We start from the raw sequence: 20,917 nt of genomic DNA, 5'->3' as shown, positions 1-20,917 counted from the left end.
TCAGATTCCAGTTAGCTAAGAAGCTGTGCTCTTAACTGTTACTCTTTGTACCTTCTTCACATAATTTCAATTTCAGTTTTAACATTTGTCTAATGTTAAACATTTGATAACAGACTGTGAACTTAACCGAATATTATTGAAAGTTATTCTTCTAAAAATTAAAATATTATGAGACAGGCTTTTTGTCTCTGCTTTATTTACTCTTCAGAGACCATTTTGGCCTTATCAGTCCAAATCAGAGTTATTCATGAGTATCTCTATTATTATTCTTCCTTTAGGCTTTATGTTCTCATTTTCTGTTTATTAACTGTCATCATCTGTCAACTTGACACATATGATATTGGTTGGCAATGATTATCCTACAATAAAGTTTAAAATCCCAAAGGTATTTACAAGATGCCTACAAAGGTATCTTATAAATAAGATATGTTCACAAGATCTTTTCAACTTATTAAAATGATTTCCTTAGGATTTAGCCAGATGTCCCAGGTCCACACTACACTGAAGTGATCTGGTATTAGGGCTTGTAGGACGGCAAAATTTCAAACAGACAAGGTTTGTTTTTATTTATCTCCTGGTCCCTTGTTTCTTGGTACTCTCAGTTTACTCTGATTATATTCAAAACATTTCAACACACAGTTCAGCCATGTTTTAATCATGATAATTTATCAGTCCAGATATGTTTTTTTTTATTATTTTCTTGCTTAGGGATCTACAATAGCTTTCTGTTGTAGTATAATCAAATACACTGAACTCCATATTCTGAATGCTCTATTGTTTCCATCTTACCTAACCTTAGGTATGTATCTTCTGCTTTGATCATCATCTGTACATATCCTGTTCATAGATAGTTACAGACACTTCTTGGTGCTCTTCATTCTGCTTAGAATATTGTTTTCTTGGGAAAACAAGAGTAATCCTAAATGACTTGTTCTTTATAATATTACTCAATGGTTTAGTATTTTTTATGTTGTTCTTTATTAGAACAATTTTTTATATCTTTATATGTTTCTTACATGGTGCTGAGGATTGAAACCAGTGTGTCACATATGCTAAGCAAGTACTCTGCCACTGAGCTACAATCCCAGCCCTAAGCATAATTTTTAATCCATCAAGATTTATAAAACCAAGGGACTTTGTATACATATAATTTGTTGTTGCTATGCCCTGCATTATATTATGTGAGTACCATGTCCTTTAGTACTCCTTTAGTAGTAATTTTAGATAAAGTGATCTGCTTGCTATAAGGTTAAAAGATAGAGGTGAAGGAAAAATAAATTTTGACTGTGCTTTGAGCAGAAAGAAGAAAGGATTGAAAAGGATGTAAGTTATGGAGTTGGCAGGTTGGCAGGAACAATTAAATTATAAATGGTAGTTAGTGGCATTAGATGTACATCTATTTCAAGGAACTAGAAATTAACTAATATGTAATTTTCAAGATTCTCATGAAATGAAAGTTTTAAAATGGTAGAACTCTAGAAGCATAGACTGAGGTATACGAAGGAATTTATATTGGATAAGTATGCGTTGTATATGTATGTATATATTTATAAAATAGAATAAGAGATTATGATTGTAGTAGTTTTTATTTTTGTTTATATATTCTGTTTTTGTGGTACTGGGGATCAAGTACAAGTCCTCACACATCTTAGGCAAGTGCTCTACCATTGAGCTATATCCTCAGCCCATAGTAGTTGTTTTTAAAGCATTAGAGGAAGACTTGTTTTTATCTGTGTCATTAAAATATAGACTGTAACGGATCATATTATATATGTTTTATAATTTTTCTTAAATTCATATCCACAGTTTTATAGTTGGAATACTAACATCTCTAATATTAAAGCTTCACAAATGGGAAGTATTTGGCAATAGCTTTTGTTATTTCTTTCTAATTTAAGTTTATACTAGCATTGCATTTCTTCAGGGTGTTCTACACAGGTACAGGACTGAGAAGATAGTATTGTACCTTTCAGTTTAGTATGCCAATCTGGCAGGTTTATTTGGGATACACTGGAATCCTATACATTCAATTATTTTTTTTTGTCCTCAAGAGAATAAATAGATGTGTAACATATCTGAGAGTCTGTAAAATAGTTTTCATTTATCATACCAATTACTTTAAAAATTATATGGATTTTTTCCTCTGATCAAAGAGCAGTAAAATCTTCAAATATACAGAATGTGTTTGTACAGTTTTAAATGACTTAAAATTTCTTGTTACACTTTCATAAAAGTCATATCTGCAATATTATTATATCTCATGGAAGTTAATGAATTAAGATCCTAATTAGGAATTTTTACCTAGTTCATCTTTCTGTTTTTCTCTTATTCCTACATAAAAGAAAACTAAAAATAATACATAAAGTGATTCCCATTTTATAGAAAGCAGGTTAAAATCCTTTTTTTGATCTTTGTGAAGTATAATTTATTCTTATTCTGGACTTTTTGACAAGCCTTTCCCTAGTTTTCTTTTTTTTCATTCTCTTGATTAAACCCTTATTGTCTGAACAATCCCTTTTAAAATAATTTCTCATATTGTGAGAAATTGGTACATTTTAAAAATAAATGACATTAGTAAAATGGCTAATTAAATTGTACCAACATACTTTTACTAACCTTGTGTTTGACTCTACAGTGAGACTCTGCCTATAGTTTTGCCTTTGCTCTGACAATTATCACCATTTCTTATATGCTCAATATTACTAAATAAGATATAAAATTATAATCTTAAAGGAGTTTAGTTACCATAAATTGATCATTTAAATTCCAGCATTGTTCTCTGTTAAACTTGATAACATTCAGATTAAAAATTAATAGGAAAACTAAGTGGTAGATAGTGAAGTCATTATGAAGAAAAGACCTGTTCCATATTTAAGAGTATTTCCATTTAATATCTCTACTGAAAAGTCACTATCATAGTTTAAAAATTAGTTTAAATTGTTTTTATTTTTGTATATTTTTCTGTTATGATAGTAACTGTAATAATCAGGGATTTTGTATTTTATTGTATTATATATTATCCTCCTCTTCATCATGTGTATCCTTGGCAGGTGTTTTAGTCCCCTTTTTTACTCCTCATTTTTACTTCTTAAGTTATAACATCATGTGTAAACAGGAAGTGCACAAATCACAAGTGTCAGCCAATGAATTACCACAAAGGACTGTATCTCGTAGTCCCAGATGAAGACAAAATACCGCCCTCCAAGAAGGCCTTTGTGTATTTCCTGCTAGACGTTAGCCTACCTCCTTTCCAAATGAAGCCATTTTTTTCACTAATTCTGTGTACTTTTGAAATTTCATAACCTTTTATATACTCTTCTGGCTTCTTTCAACATTGTAAGAGTGGTCCATGTTGTTGCTTTGTTTCATTCAAATGAAATAATTTATTTGCTGTTTCTGTTGATGGAAATACAAAGTGCTTTAGTTCGGGGCTATTTTAATAATGAGGTTATGCAGATTCTTATACTTTCTTGGTTTTGTTTTTATGTTTATTTTTATGCATTTTATTGCATTTAAGTACATTTGGTAGGGTTTTATTTTTAAAACTTCAGTATATAGTGCCAAACAGTTTCCGAAGTGATAAATTTATGCCTCTGCAGCAATATATGGGAGTTGTAGTTGTTCTTTATTCTTGCTGATACTTAAGTAGCAATATTTTTAGATGTGGACATTCTGGCTGCCATATATTGCTGTCTCATTAAGATTATAATTTTATATCACTGTTTTCTAATATTGAACATCTTCTAATGGTGCATTAGACTCTCTTTTTGAAGAACTGTGTTATCTTAAGTCTCTTGTCCCATTATTCTAATGCTTTGTCTGGGTTTTTTCCTTTCTTAATATACACAAAGAATCACAACTTCTTTGTGTGATTATATTTTGTAAATACTTTTTTTTCCACTTTTTTTTCTTTTTACTGTCTTCATGGTATTTCTGTCAAAATTTTAATTTTAATGTGACTTAATTTGTTAATGTTTTAGTGCCATTTGTGTCCTGCATAAGAAATCTTCATTTACTTCAAGGTCATGAAGTATTCTCCTATATTATCTTTTAGAAACTTTTAAAAATCTTCTAAATTTAGTGAAGGTTTAAGTAAAGCAAAAGTCAAAGCTTTCCCCCACCAATATGTACGTTCACTTACTTAGCGCTACTTATTGAAGACTCATTTTCCCATGGCTCTGCAGTTCCACTTTAGCATTAACCAAGTGTATTTGTATACACACAACATACATATATGTACATACATATCTTATGGATTCTCTATTGTATTGCTCCAGTCCTTAATGCTCCATTATCTTATTACAAATTTTATGAAATGTTTGATATTTGGAAAGGAATGTTTTCCTACTTTAATTTCCTTCACATTTATTTTAGCTGCTCTTAGTTCTTCCATTTTAATAGGAATTTTAGAGTCATCTTTATAAAAAGCAATCCTACTGGAATTTTGAATGCAATTGAATTCTGTAGATTGGTTTGGAAACTAATAATATTTTAATAGTATCAGACCCTGTGATTAATGAACATGATTCATGATCCATTTATTTAGGCTTTCTTAAATTTCTCTCATACATTCAGTAGTTTATTGTATAAATATCTTTCTTCACTTTTCATTATTTTATTCCTAGTATTTTTCAGTGCCATTGTAAAAGATACCTTCTTTTACTTTTGATTTCTGATCGTTTCTACTTTATATAAATATAATTTATTTTTTAACATTAAATAAAACTATTTATTTGATTCTAATGGTTTGACTCTATAGTGTCAGCTATATCAGTTGAGTTTTTTCTTCTTTTCTATTCATATACTTTTTGCACTGGCTAGAACTGCTGTCCAGACATCCTTATAAACTTTTAAAATATTTCTTCATTAAGCTAGGATGTCTGCTATAGCTTTTATTTATAGAAGCCTTTTATCACTTAATAGATATTTCCTTCTGTTCTCAGGTTTTATTTTTTTATCACGAATGGACGAAGAATTTTATCATACTTTTTTGTATGTATTTAGATTGTTATAACATTATTGTTATGTTTTTTTAAATTTTTAGTTGTTGATAAACCTTTATTTAATTTATTTATTTATTTGTGGTGCTCAGGATTGAGCCTAGTGCCTCACACATGCCAGACAAGCACTCTACCACTGAGTCACAACCCCAAATGTAGCAAATTGCCATTGATACCAGAATGTTCAACTTTGCACTTCGTACTTAGGAATAAACCAACTTTGGTAATAGTACATTATCTCTTTTATATTTTCTATATTTTATTTTTATATTGTCTTTAGAATTTTTATTATCTATGTTTATAAGTGAGATTGGCCCATAGTTTCCTCATAAAAATAGTTCAGAAATTTCTTCTCTTTATCTCTGGAAGAGTTTGTGTATGTCTGATATTATATCTCCTTTGATTTTATATACATATTGCTTAAGGAGCCGTCCAAGTTTAACATTTTTAGCCTTTTAAAAAATCATACTATGTGCATTTAAAGGCTCTAAATTTTCCTCTTAAGTATGGTAAAAACTATTTCTATAACTGTTTTATGTGTTTCATTTTTGTCAGCATTTTAAAATATTTTGTTTTGATTTTTTTCTTGACCCATGGGTATTAATTTCTACATATGAAAACTGTTGTAGTCATAATTTTGGTACTCATTTTGCAATAATTAGAAGGTATATTCTGTATTGTTTCATTTATTTTTTTAAAAAATGTGTTTGCAACTGGTGATTGCATTATTATCAGTATCCTCATGGCTGCTGGGGCAAATTACCACAAACTGAATGGCTTATAAACAACAGAAGTTAATTTTCCCATGTTCTGGAGGCTACAAATCATAAATCAAGATGTTCAATGATCATGTTCCTTCTGAAGCCTACAGGAGAGCTTGTAGTATTTGCCAGCAGTCTTTGAATTCCCTTTGTCTATACATGAATTATTCTGGTCTCCGTCTCTGTAATAATATGGCTCTTTCTTCTTTGTGTCTTTGTGTCTGCACATGAAATTCTCTTATTTCTCTACTCTTATTTATCATTCACATTAGATTAAGGGTTTACCCCACTTCTGTGTGACCTCATTTAAATTAATTACATCTATAGTGCACTTATTTCCAAAGAGGAGGGTTACATTCTGAAGTACTGTGTATTTAGATTTTGACATAATTTTTGGGAACACAATTTAGCCTATAACCACTACATGTACTATTTAGGTGAAGTTTGTTAGTCTAAATTTCTTTTTCATAGTTTTACAAAAGAAATAATTCTTAGTGCTGGGGATATAGCTCAGTTGTTAGAGTGCTTGCCTCTTATGCACAAGGTCCTGGGTTCAATCCCCAGCACCACCAAAAAACAAAACAAAACAAAAAATTCCTTTAGAGAGGGTTATGAAAATCACCCATTGTAAATATAGACTTGTTTTTCTCTCTTTAAGTTCTGTCAATTTTTGCTTTATATATTTTGAGGTTATGCATTAGGTACATAGAAATTTAGAATTTTGTTTTTGGTGAAGTGAACCCTTTATCATATTTTGTGTCACACTGTCTCTGTAATGCATTTCTTCCTTAAGGGCTACTTTTCTCTGATATTGTAATAACTTTTTTTGGTGAAAGTTTGTATATTATATATTTTCCCATCTTTTCAGATTTCCTGTTTCTTAGCATTGAGATGCTCCCAATATGCGGTTATGATTTTTTGTTGTTGTTTGTTCAAAGTCTATCCTTGCAGTATTTGGTCAGCTTGCATTTAATGTATTTGTTGATGTGTTTGGGATTAAGTCTCTCATCTTGCCATTTGTTTATATTTTTTCATATTGTCTCTTTGCATTCTTTTCTTTAGTATTACTGATTCTACCTGGACTGTTCTTTGATTACTCTGTAAATTACAACATTAATTCTTTAAAGAACTTTTTTTTAGTTGTAGATGGACACAATACTTTTATTTGTTTTTATGTGGTGCTGTGAGGGTTGAACTCAATGCCTCACTACAACCTCAACCCCACAAAATGCATTCTTAACTTATTTAAGTTTAATGTTAGTACTTTAATTCTTATAGTCTAGACAATACAAGGAAGTTAAGTTCTTTTCATTTTTTCTTCCAATTTAAATATTTTAATTGATATTTCTATGTAGTTTACCCCTTACGTATTTTAAACCCTACAATAACTAATTTATAGTAGTTTTTAGACTTAATATATGTTTATATTTATTTATGCATTTATTATTTCCTTCGCCCTTCATTTCTTTCTATGTCTCCATGCTTCTACCAGAATGGTTTATTTACTTTGCCTCAAGAACATGTGCCCATATTTCCTTTTAAATGGGGATGCTGATGATAAATTATCTTAGTTTTTGGTTGTCTGGTTGTACTTTTTGATTGAAAGGATATTTTTGCTAGGTTAGCAGTCCTTTTTTTGTTTGTTTTAGAAAGGTAAATTTTTTCTGTTTTCAAATATTGCTTTCGTCCCATTTCCTTTTTTCTTTCTTTACAGTATCCCAGTTATGCATGTTAGACCTTCTTACTCTGTCCCACATAATGGATTATATTCATTCTATATTTTCTATTCATAATTTAGTCTGTCTTCTTATATGTTATTTGGTTCATGAATTATTGTTTTCATCTGTGTCTAACATGCTGACAAAACCATTTATTTGGATTTGTTTTTCAGTTCTATGATTTCATTCAACTCTTTATGATTTCTATTGTCTTCCAAAATTTTTAGTCTTTTATTCCCTGAGTATATTAGGCACAGTTTTTAAAAAAATATTTTTTTAGTTGTAGATGGACACAATATTTATGTGTTTATTTTTATGTGGTGCTGAGGATCAAACCCAGTGCCTCACACATGCTACTTGAGTATTCTACTACTGAGCCAAAGCCCCCACCCCTAGGCACAATGCTTTTAATAATTAGTTATAAAACTTTGTTATCTATACACCTTGGAGGTCTTTTACCGGTGACAGCTGTGTTTAGTGCAGGTTTTCTTTCCTGATATACTTGATCATTTTTTTATTGAATGCCAGATACTGCATGTGAAAAATTATAGAGATGATTTGAAGGTGAACCTAATGTTATCTTTATTCAGAAAGCATTTATTTTGGCTTAAGACTGACAGTCCTATATTCTAGGCAGAAATTAAGAAGATACAAAGTTGAATTTAGTATGTTAAAGTGGGACAACTTCTGACTTAGTTTTATACTCTGGGTTCTAGTCATGCCTCATCATAGCTCTTTAGCTCTTTTTTTTGTCATCCTAGCCTTAAAAACTTGTCTTTTGTCACCTTTTGCTTTTAATCTCCCTCTTGGAATTTGGCCAACCCTTGAAGGGAAAACGTGCAGCACCCTTCAAGTCATGACCCTGTAAATTGTCACAGGCTTGCTTTCAAACAGATGCTGTTTTTAATGATTAAAAACAAAGTTTATTAATGTAATCTAGTTTATTGTATGAAAACAAGATATTGTTAATTTTTTTGTACTGATTGTAATCTTTAAATGGTTCCTTAAAATCTACAAAAGTTTTTTGTAGAACTTCAACCATTTTCACTTGTTTATGTTTATGCATGCACATTATTTTTTAAAATTTATTTATTTATTCTAATTAGGTATATATGACAGCAGAATGCATTTTGATTCATCGTACACAATTGCAGCACATCTTTTCATTTCTTTGGTTATAAACAATGTATCGTCACACCATATATGCAGTCACACATGTACCTAGAGCAATAATGTCCATCACATTCCAACATCTTTCTTTCTTTCATCATGCCCCCTTGCCTCCCTCCCCTTTGCCCAATCACTGTTCCTCCATTTTTTCCATGTCCCTGCTCCCATTATGGATCAGTATCCACTTATTAGAACATTCAGCCTTTGGATTTTGGGGATTGGCTTAGTTCACTTACCATGATATCCTCCAACTCCATCCATTTACCTGCAAATGCCATAATTTTATTCTCTTTTAATACTGAGTAATATTCCATTGTGTATATATACAATTTCTTTATCGATTCATCTACTGAAGGGCATTTAGGTTGGTTCCATAGTTTAGCTATTTTGAATTGAGCTGCTATAAACATTGATGTGGCTGTGTTACTATAGTATGCTGATTTTAAGTCCTTTAGATATCAACCCAGGAGTCAAATGGTTGTTCCATTTCAAATATTCTGAGGAGTCTCCATACTGCTTTCCAGATTTGTTGCACCAATTTGCAGTCCCACCAGCAATGTATGAGTGTGCCTTTTCCCCCACATCCTCGCCAACACTTATTGTTTGTATTTTAATAACTTATGCACAGTGTTATTTTAGCATGTAATTCCATGTATATCCTTGACAGAAAGCTTTAAGGAATATAAAAAAGAAATAACCACTAAAATAGATGGATGCCCACAGTGTGCTATATATGGTTAACTTAGGTTTTAAGTAAATTTTGCTTAGATTCTTTGGCTCTTATAAATTAGGTAATCTCATTTATTTTTAAAATCCTTTCTTTACCTGAATAGAGTAGTATTTCTTGGAAAGTCCAAGAAATTAAGTTCTAGTAAGAACTTAATTCACTTAGAAAGATAAATATATTTTGATATATTAGCTGTAATTTTCATTTAGATATAAAAATAGTGTTCTCTGCTCATCTTTACAAAACTTCAGAAGTTATAACTATTTGCCATTTGTTTCTTTTTCTCTAAATTTATTTTCTTATATAATGATCAGAAGTTTTTAACTAAAGCTATCAAGGATTCCATGCACTTCCAAGATAGGGATAACATCACTCTAAAGACAATTCTTTTCTGTCTCCACTGCTTACAGACAGGGAACACAATCTCTTCAGCCTGGACCTGTGTAGAAGAATATGGAGAAAATAAACAGGTAAGAGAAAGTCTCTTAGGATTATTATGATATATCTAGTTTTGAGAAAACCAGTTTTAAGTTGTTCTTTTGGATATAAGAAATATTCAGAATTGTCTAATAAAACCTTGTGGGCTGTTTTGTTTTTACTAGTTCTATTACTTGCTGGTTCATTAATCAAAATTTTAAAGTTAAACTTTTATTTTCAAAACTTTGAACTCATTGTGTACACTAAACCACTGAGATCATAAACATTATTGTAAATTAGAGATGGAGTGAGCCTTTTATATTTTTATATGTTATATTTTATATATTATCTAGTATTTCTCAAAATTGTCAGAAAATGGGAGTCTAATATTTTTCAATCTTATCAAGCCAAAATCTTATTAGATCAATTTACAATAAAATTAATATTTATTAGAATTCACCAAGCTACTGGGAAAGATAAACTTCAGTAGGAAGTTAAAGGTAATTTGTGGCTTGAGTGAGGATTATTACTGTTGAGACTCCTTTATATATGTAGAGGCAAAGAAAAGAGTATCCTGGTAAACAATGCATGTGCTGTTTCTGTGTGCTTGTGTAAGTTAATTCTCCTTTTTGTACTTCCATTTTCTCATTGTCAAAGGGGTTGAGAAAAAGTATTTATGAATCTATGTAAGGATTCAGTTGTACTGATCTAGTATGGTTATTTTGGCACTTATTAAGTCCTCATTAACTATTAATTATTATAATTAATATAATCTAGAGATATATACTACAAAAAGAAATATATTATTATTTTTGAGACTTGTAACTTTATTTTTATAAATATTAAATTTTAGCTCAAAATTCAAATATGTGATACTGGTCTCAGAACGACTTTCTTTACAACTTTTTATTTATTTTTAAATTTTGATTTATGACGACTGATTTTGCTGACAGAAATGAAACTTGAAAAGTTTCTAAGGCTTTCTATCTTCTCCTCATTTGTGCCCGTAATTTATTTAGTGAGTCACAATTTGTTCTGAGTTTTAAAGCCTAGATTGCCATTGCACAAGTCATGATTTTTTCCTCTCCTAAGCTGCTTATACTATTCTCTTTCTATATGTTTAAAAACTAATATTAAAAGGAGTTTTCCTTAATTATCTCAGTACAAAGGTATCAAACTTGAAACTCTAGACATGATTTGTTTGGTGTCTTTAGTTATTTGAAAGGAAAGCAGTTATACTTAGTTTCAATAGAAATAGTCATTTTTTGTTTCATATTTGGCCCTCTTTGATTCTTGTTGTTGTTGAGGTGTCAAGTCTTGACCTCTATAGAGTGATTTGAGTTTGTAATTGCTATGTTTTAACATATTTGAAGAATTTTTCAGTTTTATTTTTAATATTTTCTCATTATACATTAATCCCCATTAGAGTTCTTCCCATGTTGATTTTCCAAGTTGTTCAGTGAAATAACTGTAAGGTCAAAGAAGTTTGGGGAAAGCTATACTACATATGCCCCTTGGAAAATTATCATGAGTATTATCATATTAAATAATTAAGGTAGAAACCTTTTCTTTTTTCAAGTTTTTTTTTCTCTCTTAAACTTTTCCCAAGATGATTTTGCTGAGGGATTTTTCTTTTAGGGATGCTTATTCTTGAATTGTATGGGATGTAATTTGGAAACAGTGAAACTAACCCAAAATACTTTGGGTTTGTTTCTTTGTGTGTTTGTAACTTTATTGAGGTTTAATTGAAATACAATAAAATGTACCTAATTGAAGTATACACTTTTGTTATTTTTGATTAATGTATATATGTCTGTAAAATGACAATACAATCAATAAAATAAACATTTCCATCTTCCTTAAAAGGTACTGCAAGCCCATTTGTATTCTATTCTTCCGTCTTTTCTTGTCAACCACTTAGTTTGCATTTTTTAGAATTTCACACCCTTGCTTTTAAAGATTTAAATTTTAATCCTTAGATAACTTAGAAAAAATAGCTATAATTCTTAAAATAAAGGTACAATATCTGACAAATATGTGTGTTTATGCTAGTTGTTACACACTGGCAAAATTTCACAGGAAGATTTTAAAGCTGAAATCATTACTTTTTAATATATTGTAAATTGAAAAAATAATTTTGGTTTAAAAACAAAAGCCAATGATTTTTTTCCACTAAAACAATTTGAAAAGTAATAGAGAACTAAGCAGAACTTTATAAGGAAGCAGTTAGGTATGGTTAACTTTATTTTCTCTTCAGCCATTTATTACTAAGATTACACTATTCAGTCACTTTTAAAATCATCTTAAACAAATTCATAAGCTACTCTGTGAGTCTAGTCTTAGAAAATTGTATTGGTCCCTTCAAGTCTGCTACTTGCCTTTTGCTGTTAGTAGCCTGATAGGGAACATTAAGTAGAGAGTAAATTTAAAAAAAGTTGATTGTAATAGGGCAAATGAGATTTTTTAAATGCCAGTAAATTTGGTATATATATTTCCCAGCCAAAAGTATACTTAAAATTTTCTAATTCATGATTTTCAAAATCTTACAGGTTATAAAATGCTTAAAAATCAGCAACCTGGAGAAATTTTTTTCTGTGTTTTATAGTTAGCTCTTGGTTTTCTATACTAGAATGGGAAGTACAAAATATTTTTTAAAATGTGATTTGTATTCCAATATAGAATTTTTTATCTCTGTATTTTTCCACAATAGTTAGTATTTCAGTTAAAGAAAGTTATTCAGTTATGATTATTGAGTGTTAGAAATTGAAATTATAAAATGGTAAAATGAGGAAGTTTTTTAAAATTTCAATACAGAGCCACAGAAATTTAAAAGAAATGTTTAATATATGTATTAAAGGCCTGAGAAATGTATTTCATAGACAAAAGAACGTAGTTGAGTTTTTGGAAAATATAGGATTTGAAATTTTGGTCTTTAATATGTGTACATAGTTATTACAGTCATCCTCATACATGCTGGTAAGAGTGCAAAATGGTTTAGCCACATTGGAAAAATTTGGTAGTTCTTAAAAAATTGAGACAGATTTATCAATACAACTTAGCAGTTCTGTGCCTATGTATTTACTCAAGAGAATTGAAAACAAATCCACACAGAAATTTATACATACTACTACTTAATTGAAAACAAATCCACACAGAAATTTATACATACTACTCCTTATTATTTTTAATAGCCCAAAGGTAGAAGAAACAACATAAATATCTATCAAATAATGAAAGGATAAATTAAATGTGGTCTATCCATACAATGGAATATTATTCAACCATAAAAGGGATTGAAATACTGATAACATCCTATAATATGGATGAACCTTGAAAACATTATTCTAAGAGGCTATTTCCAGAGACTATGGAAGTTGTATGATTTCACATAAATTTATGTGAAAAGTCCAGAATAGGCAAATATATATGTATAAATTAGTGTTTGCTCAAAAAGAGGGAATGGGACTGACTGCTAATGGGTACTGAGTTTCTGTTTAGGATGATAAAAATGTTCTGGAATTAGAATGGTGGTAGTTGTACAAACTTTGTGAATATATTGACAGTTGCTGAATTGTATACTAATGGTGCATCCAAAAGAGGGTGGATGTGGTGGTAGCACTAAGGTAGATAAACTAGAAGAAGAAAGAAACCAATTAAGAAATATAGGGCTGAGGATGTGGCTCAAGTGGTAGCGCGCTCGCCTAGCGTGCGTGAGGCACTGGGTTCGATTCTCAGCACCACATAAAAATAAAATAAAGATGTTGTGTCCACCTAAAACTAAAAAATAAATATTTAAAAAAGAAATATACTTTTTAATGGAAAATTAGTCTGAAGTATAGTTAGAAATAAAAGATGAAGATAGCCAAAATTAATATGAGAGGACCCTTTGAATTCATGATTAAGGTTTTTTTGTTCGTTTTTAAAATACTTTTTTAGTTGTCACTGTACATTTTGTTTATTTTTTATTATATGTGGGTTGAGAATTGAACTCAGTGCCTCACACATGCTAGCTACACTGAGCTACAACCCCAGCCCTCATGTTCAAGTTTTTATTAAAGGGTTTCCTCATTTTTAATACAGAGAAGCAGCTCCAGAAATAGTGCTTTGGTCCAAACGTGCAGTATGGAATTAGATATAAAATGAGAAACGTTGAATAAATTAGCATGTCTGTTCCTTATATTTTCACTGAGAAACACATTGGTGATACTCACTACCAGATGGTCTTCGTGCTGGATGGAGAATACAATAGACCCAAATTGTAATAACTACATTAACAGTTATGTGTTAATGTACTGCCAGTCTCTACACTTGCTCCTGTGTCAGTTGTGGCTGCTTTCCTGTTCATTCCACATTCGTCAACTGAAGCTCTGAATCCAGAGCTCTTATGAGCCATTACTGCTGGAATTGAATTGGAACTTAAGGTTAAGCCTATATGTTGTTATTCTTTTCCCATATATTTTTATTGGTGCATTGTAATTCTATATAAAGGTGGGATTCATTATTACATATTCATATATGCATAGGATATAACAATAATTTGGTCAGTGTCAATCCTCTGTATATTTTCCCTTTCCCTTTTCTTCCTCCCCCTTCCCTATTTTCTACTCCAATTCTGATCTGCCTCAGATTTTTATGAGACCCCCCTGCCCCACATCTTTTCTTTTACTTATTCCTCTTTAGCTTCCACATATGAGAAAAAAACATGACATTTGACTTTCTGAGTTTGGCTTGTTTAGTATTTAAGTACATCAGATTTGTTCTTTGAAAGTATTTGTATTCATTCAGAATATAAATATGAAATTATAGAAAATTTGATTACAGTACCATCTCTAATATAATATTAGAGCAGTTCTTACATCTTTTCTTCAAATGAAATATTACACAAATTTAGCATATAAAACAAGGAAATGCAGGAGCTTCATGGGTTGAAATGGGAGGTGTGGAATGGGTAGGTAGGTGCAAGTAAAATCCAATTAGAGTAGCACTATCTGCTTTACTTCTGTTCTCCTGCCTATAATAATCTAAAATACTTTCTTTTGAAAATCCTGTTTAAGGATATTGCCCAAGTGAAAAAACTTGATCAAATGGAAATAATACTTCCTAGGAATCAGGATGCCTGATCTTATACTCTTTCTCCATTCAGCTATGGGAATATAAATCAGTCACTTACTCAGTCATCTTCTGTCTCTTCTCATTCATATGGAAGAGGTCATTTGACTTAGAGACTTCTACTATCTCAGCCTATTTCTGGTCTGTTATTTAGGATCAAAGAATTGATTAGTATCAATAAAAAGACAAAGCCAATAAAATTGAGCAAAAGGCTTGAGCAGATAACTTTACCAAAGATGGCCAAGTGCTTGATAGCCACATTACTAGTCATAAGGGAAATCAAAGTTAAAATTACAATGAGATAAAATTTCACATGCACTAGAATGACTATAATTAAAAATGCTGGCAATGCCAAATGTTAGGATATGGAGTAATTAACTAGAGGTCTTACATTTTGCTAGTGTGTATATAAAATGGGCACAGTGGAGAATTCTTAAAACATTTTCTTTTATGTGACCCAGCAGTCCCATTCCCAGTTATTTACCCAAAACATATATTCATAAAAAGAAATGAAAACATATATCTATGAAATATTTGTATAAGAAGGTTCATAGCAGCTTTATTCATAATACTCAAAAACAAGTATTCTATCAATAAAAACAACTCAAGTATTCTATCAGTAGGTGAACAAAGAAATTGTTATATATTCATACAATGGAATAATAACAAAAGAAAGCAAATTACTATATGACATGAATGAATGTTAGAGATTATATTGAAAAAAGCTAGGATAAAAAACTTTAAAATTAATAAAATTCAAAACCAATAAAGCTAATCTGTGATGATAGAAATCAGAAAGTGGTTGCTTCCGACAGAAAGGCTCTTGACTGAAGAGGGAACAGGAAACTTCTGGATTGATGGATATGTTTTATAATTTTTGGGGGGTTTGGATTACATGATTTATACAGTTATCAAAAGTCATTGAAATGAACACATAGGGTTTATGCATCTTATTTTGTGCCAGTTGTACCTCAGTTTGAAGCATTAAGACAGTTGAATAATATGAAGTATAAGTTAAATTCTGAAGTTGGCTCTGTGTCGTTCCTTAAGAAGGGGCAAAGGGAATACAGATCTCTTTCTGAGGCAGAAACAGTGGGAAGAGTTAAGGATGTTAATTGGGAAGAAAAACCAGGGTGGGCAAATATGTGCTAGGAATTTTAACTCACATTAGTTTTTCCATAAACATTAAAGGAATTTTCTGCTGTTTTCTATAATGTGCAAATTATATGTTAGAGCTAAATAAAATGTGATTCTACTTCTAGGTTTAGGCCACTAGTTAAGTATTTTGAGTTTATATTTCATCCATTATCTTATTTGATATGTATTTTATTTTCTTATCACCCAGAAGTTTTTCTGAATATATTTAGATTCTTAGTGGTTTTAGGAGTAAAATTTATTTTTGATGTGCTTATAAAACTTTATCCAACTTTTTTGTTGCCTAATTTTTGTAGGATTTGGAGGGAAAGTTTTTTTCTCGACTTATTCTTTTTTTAAAAATCAAGTTGGCATTTTTTATTGATTTTTTTAAAAAAATAAATGACAGTGGAATGCATTACAGTTCTTGTTACACATATAGAGCTCATTTTTCATATCTCTGGTTGTACGTAAAGTATATTCACATCAATTCATGTCTTCATACATGTATTTTTTTGGATAATGATGTCCATTACATTCCACCATCCTTGCTAACTCCCTGCTGCCTCCTTTCCCCTTCCACCCCCTGCCCTATCTAGAGTTTGTCTATTCCTCCCATGCTCCCCCTCCTTATCCCTGCAAATGCCATGATTTTATTCTCTTTTATTGCTGAGTAAAATTCCATTGTGTATATATGCCACATTTTTTTTATCCATGAGTGAAGGGCATCTAGGTTGGTTCCACAGTTTAACTATTGTGAATTGTGCTGCTATAAACATTGATGTGGCTGTGTCCCTGTAGTATGCTGTTTTTAAATCCTTTGGGTGTAGACCCAGGAGAGGGATAGCTGGGTCAAATGGTGGTTCCATTCCCAGATTTACAAGAAATCTCCATACTGCTTTCCATATTGGCTGTACCAGTTTGCAGTCCTACCAGCATTGTATAGAGTGTACCCTTTTCCCCACATCCTCGCCAACATTTATTGTTGTTTGTCTTCATAATAGCTGCCATTTTGACTGGAATGAGATGATATCTTAGAATAGTTTTGATTTGTATTTCTCTAATTGCTAGAGATGATGAACATTTTTTTTGTTATATTTGTTGATTGATTGTATGTCCTCTTCTGAGAAGGGTCTGCTTAGGTCTTTGTCCCATTTATTGAATGGGTTATTTATTTATTTGTTTTTTGGTGTTTAGCTTCTTCACTTATTCTATATGAATTAATACATGAGAATCAACATATAATTTTATATTTAATTTAGTTTCCCTAAAAATATGGGAATACACCAGTTGATTAGTGTTTAAGTTAAAGATTTACAGTAGCAGACTGTCAAATGCAGATATGCTAATGAGCATTGTGCTAGTAGCCAGCTATTTGTTTAGCTTCTTTTTGAGTCTTCTGAAAATATCTCTGTGTGCATATTTCATGAATAGGCTGCAATACCTACCTCTTGAATAGATGTAAACCTAAAACAAAAGTGGTTTCTCTTTGAAAACTACATTTCCCTATCTGCAGAAGTCTTCTCTTTTGATTTATGTTGTAGATGACCTCATTGGTAAAATTTAAAAAGCTAGGTGCATCATAGTATGTGGCTAGTAAGGAACTGACTGATTTAGTACTTTTCAAAAATGCAGTTACAATATAGGAACATTGTTTCAGTATTTTAAACACTCCTGCATAGTGAATTCTTTAAAAAAAAAAGAAAAAAATATTTGAAAACTGGAGTCATGCTACTTCAGAGGGTGATGAAACAAAGTAATTCCTTATCCAGTTTCAAAATACTGAAAATATTTTGAACTGTATATGTTATATGTATTCATGTTTTTCTCAAGCTGCTTATTGATCTTTTTATAAAATTTAAAAGGTTATGAAAGTATTTTGAGTTTTACAATGCTAGAAGTTAAACCTGTATTTAACTGATTTTTATTTTTTCCATTTTTTCTTAACTAGGTCCTTTCTGATGTTGCTTGAGCTTATTCTTCTGCAGTTGATCTCATTCCTGTTGGCTAAACATTAAGTCCCCTGACAACATTAAGTTAATGCTCATGTGTTTTAGGCCTCATTTATAGTACCACGATAGTATTATAGAAAAGAAAAACTTTACATTTTAGATGACCTAATTCCTTTTTTTCTATTTCTAGAAACATGATAACTTTTATAAATAGTCATTGTCACACTTTGGCTTATCTACACTAAAGAACATAGTTGAGTTTTTGGAAACTACAGGATTTGAAAATTTGGTCTTCAGTATACACATATAATTATTACAATTAATGAAGCAGGAAATTATTGGTGCATAAGATGGATATTTATTGTGTAACAATAATATTTCAAATATAATTGTTTTTTAAATAATTTGGGTTAATTTTTGGATATTTTTCTATACTATAAGTTGATAATGGTTTCTTAAAAGTTTATTTTATCAACATGATTCATTTTACTATTTTGTGGTACCAGTAGGACTCTAATGTTAATTGGTATGTTGAGTTTATAAATGTTTATATTAGCATTTAAATAATGAAATATTGGACAGTTAGTTTCTACCAAATGTTTCTGAAATCCAGAGGTAAATGTTTCTACTGGTTTGATGCTTAATACAGTTTCAAAAAAAGCAACTATGAATTTTCTGTTTTTTTATCTTTTCTTCATGAACTGCCCCTTAGTGTCAGAACAGGAGAAGAGAAATCAGAGGTTCTCTTTTTCTATGTTAAAAAAATTATATAAATAAAGACAAGGAGTACATTCTAGTAAGATCTCTGAAATGCACTGTGTCAGTAAAGGCAACATTAATACTGACTTGATAAAACTAAGGACTTGAATTGCAGTGAATATGGAAATAATCTTTACCACCAGTACAGTATCATCAGGATTTTAAAAATGTTAGAACATTATGTTAAAATGTGATTATAATTTTAATGCTTTATCTCTTTGAATTAAATTTGTGTCCATAAAGATGTGCAGCATAATTGTTCATGTATTTATTTACAGACTACAATTTCCGTCGCAGCTCAATAAATAGTCTTTCCCCTGTTAGTGCTACCCTCTCTTCTGGGACTCCCAGCGTGCTTCCTTATACTTCAAGGCCTTATTCTTATCCAAGTTATCCCTTGTCACCAACAATATCTCTTGCTAATGGCAGCCATGTTGGACAACGACTATATATCTCCAATCAGGCCTCATTCTTCTGAAGAAAATCTGTAAACATTAGTATGAAAATTTCTTGTGAAAAGCATGCAAATTAAAATATTGTGAATCGGGTTTGCACATTTGGCTTCAAAAATGATATGTTTATGCCAACATAATAAACATCTGCTATAATTCAAATAATAACATAGAGTTGCAAAATTTATAAAAATGGAAAGTTTAAAAAGTTATTCAGTGGTTTAGCAAGCTACTTTCTTTTTAAACTTTTGAGATTTTCTTAATTCCTTAGTGGGTAATAGATCCCAGTAATTGTTATTTTTTTTTTTGTATAACTTTGCAGTATAGCATTTCACAAATGTAAACCACTTGAAGACAATGTTATACTAGATTGATGACCAAGGATCTCTATCTGTATTGGAAATTGGAACACTTATATAACCAGAAGCATCTAGCTATTATGTAGAAAGAAATGATGAGGCAAAAAGATTAATATGCAAATTTTATGCAGTACTAAAGAAAAAGCAATCTAACATTGTGGTCCTTGAAAATAACTAAATAATTTAGTTAATAATTATTTGTTACAAAAATTGTAATTTTGCTGTTAATATATTTAAGGTTTTTATAGTTATGCTTCATTTGTGTTTTTGATATTTGCTGTATTGTTTGAATAAGAAGTGTTATGGTTTTTTAATGTTGAAATCATGTGTTGTTTAATTTTTGTACTTGAATTCAAACTTTGACATTAAATATGTGATGCTTCTCATACATGTGTTTTATTTTAATTAGAATGCACATACACAAAAATTAGGTCTCATAATCATTGTGATCTTGGAGAACAGTTTTTCTTACTTGGTATATATATAGTTATAGGGTCATTGGTGCAGTGTCTTTATGAAACCAAATCATGGAATATTATATAGGGAGAAAATTGTTAGCTTTGTGATACAGTAACAAAAACATTTTCAGGGGCAATAGAAATATTGTTTAGACTCACTGAAGTTTCTCCCATTTACTTAAAAATAATTCAGTGAATTCAGATCATTTTGACTATTCATTGGTTTAGTAATGTACATTCATAATGATTTATAATGACATTTTCATAATTGATGTCGATGAAAATCTTAGATATCAAACATTACCTTTGTTGATTAGCTCACTCCACCTGTACAGACCTAACATATGCATATAATTTGAAATGGTTGCAGATAACTTTTCTACCAACTTGAGTTTGTAATAGAAGGTATGTGAATAGTAAATTCGTCTTTTAATTCTCTAAAGGTGGTTTATTACACATAAGTCATACTTAAACTTTTTTACAATTTAAATGAGCATGGGCACTAAATCAGCACTATTTTTTCCCTACACAGCTGTGTCTGAATTGCATAGATTTTGCCGTTTAATTTTCATATGTTTATAGTTCACAGTTGCATATCACTCATTCAGCAGACATACCGTGTTCTATTTTTTTGTTGGCTGGTGATAGCCTTGTCATACACAGGTGACTCAGGCTTTAAGACAGAAGAAAATCAGACACAATTAGTTTTTTATAAAAATGTTTGGAATGACCCAAATTACAAGTTTCCACATATATTTTTTTTTCATTTTGGAAAAAAATTTGAGCGAGCTTACCAACAACACCAAGTGTTTGGTGATCTGTGTTAAAACAGTGGAAAATGTGTAACTAAGCTTTGATATCACATTGAATTACCACTTCTGCCATTAACAGCTCTTTGAAC

At 30.5% G+C, this 20,917-nt stretch overlaps 1 protein-coding gene across 3 annotated transcripts in view; it reads left to right on the top strand.

The window, feature by feature from the left end:
• Positions 1-19,871, top strand: part of Rbm46 (RNA binding motif protein 46) — a 42,736-nt gene extending 22,865 nt beyond the window's left edge. For 2 of the 3 annotated variants that reach the window (XM_040293152.2, XM_078021986.1), the window contains exons 6-7: positions 9,787-9,846; positions 17,988-18,998. In XM_040293152.2, coding sequence (XP_040149086.1) covers positions 9,787-9,842 — 56 coding nt within the window. In that variant the 3' untranslated portion in view covers positions 9,843-9,846; positions 17,988-18,998. Of the gene's footprint in view, positions 1-9,786; positions 9,847-17,987; positions 18,999-19,025 lie in introns of those variants that run through there. The other variant, XM_078021987.1, reaches the window with a different exon arrangement.
• The last annotated feature ends 1,046 nt before the right edge of the window (positions 19,872-20,917 follow it).

The sequence above is a fragment of the Ictidomys tridecemlineatus genome, chromosome 9 (genome assembly GCF_052094955.1).
Source record: "Ictidomys tridecemlineatus isolate mIctTri1 chromosome 9, mIctTri1.hap1, whole genome shotgun sequence".
Classification (NCBI taxonomy): domain Eukaryota; kingdom Metazoa; phylum Chordata; class Mammalia; order Rodentia; family Sciuridae; genus Ictidomys; species Ictidomys tridecemlineatus.
This window is presented reverse-complemented; position numbering and strand designations above follow the sequence as displayed.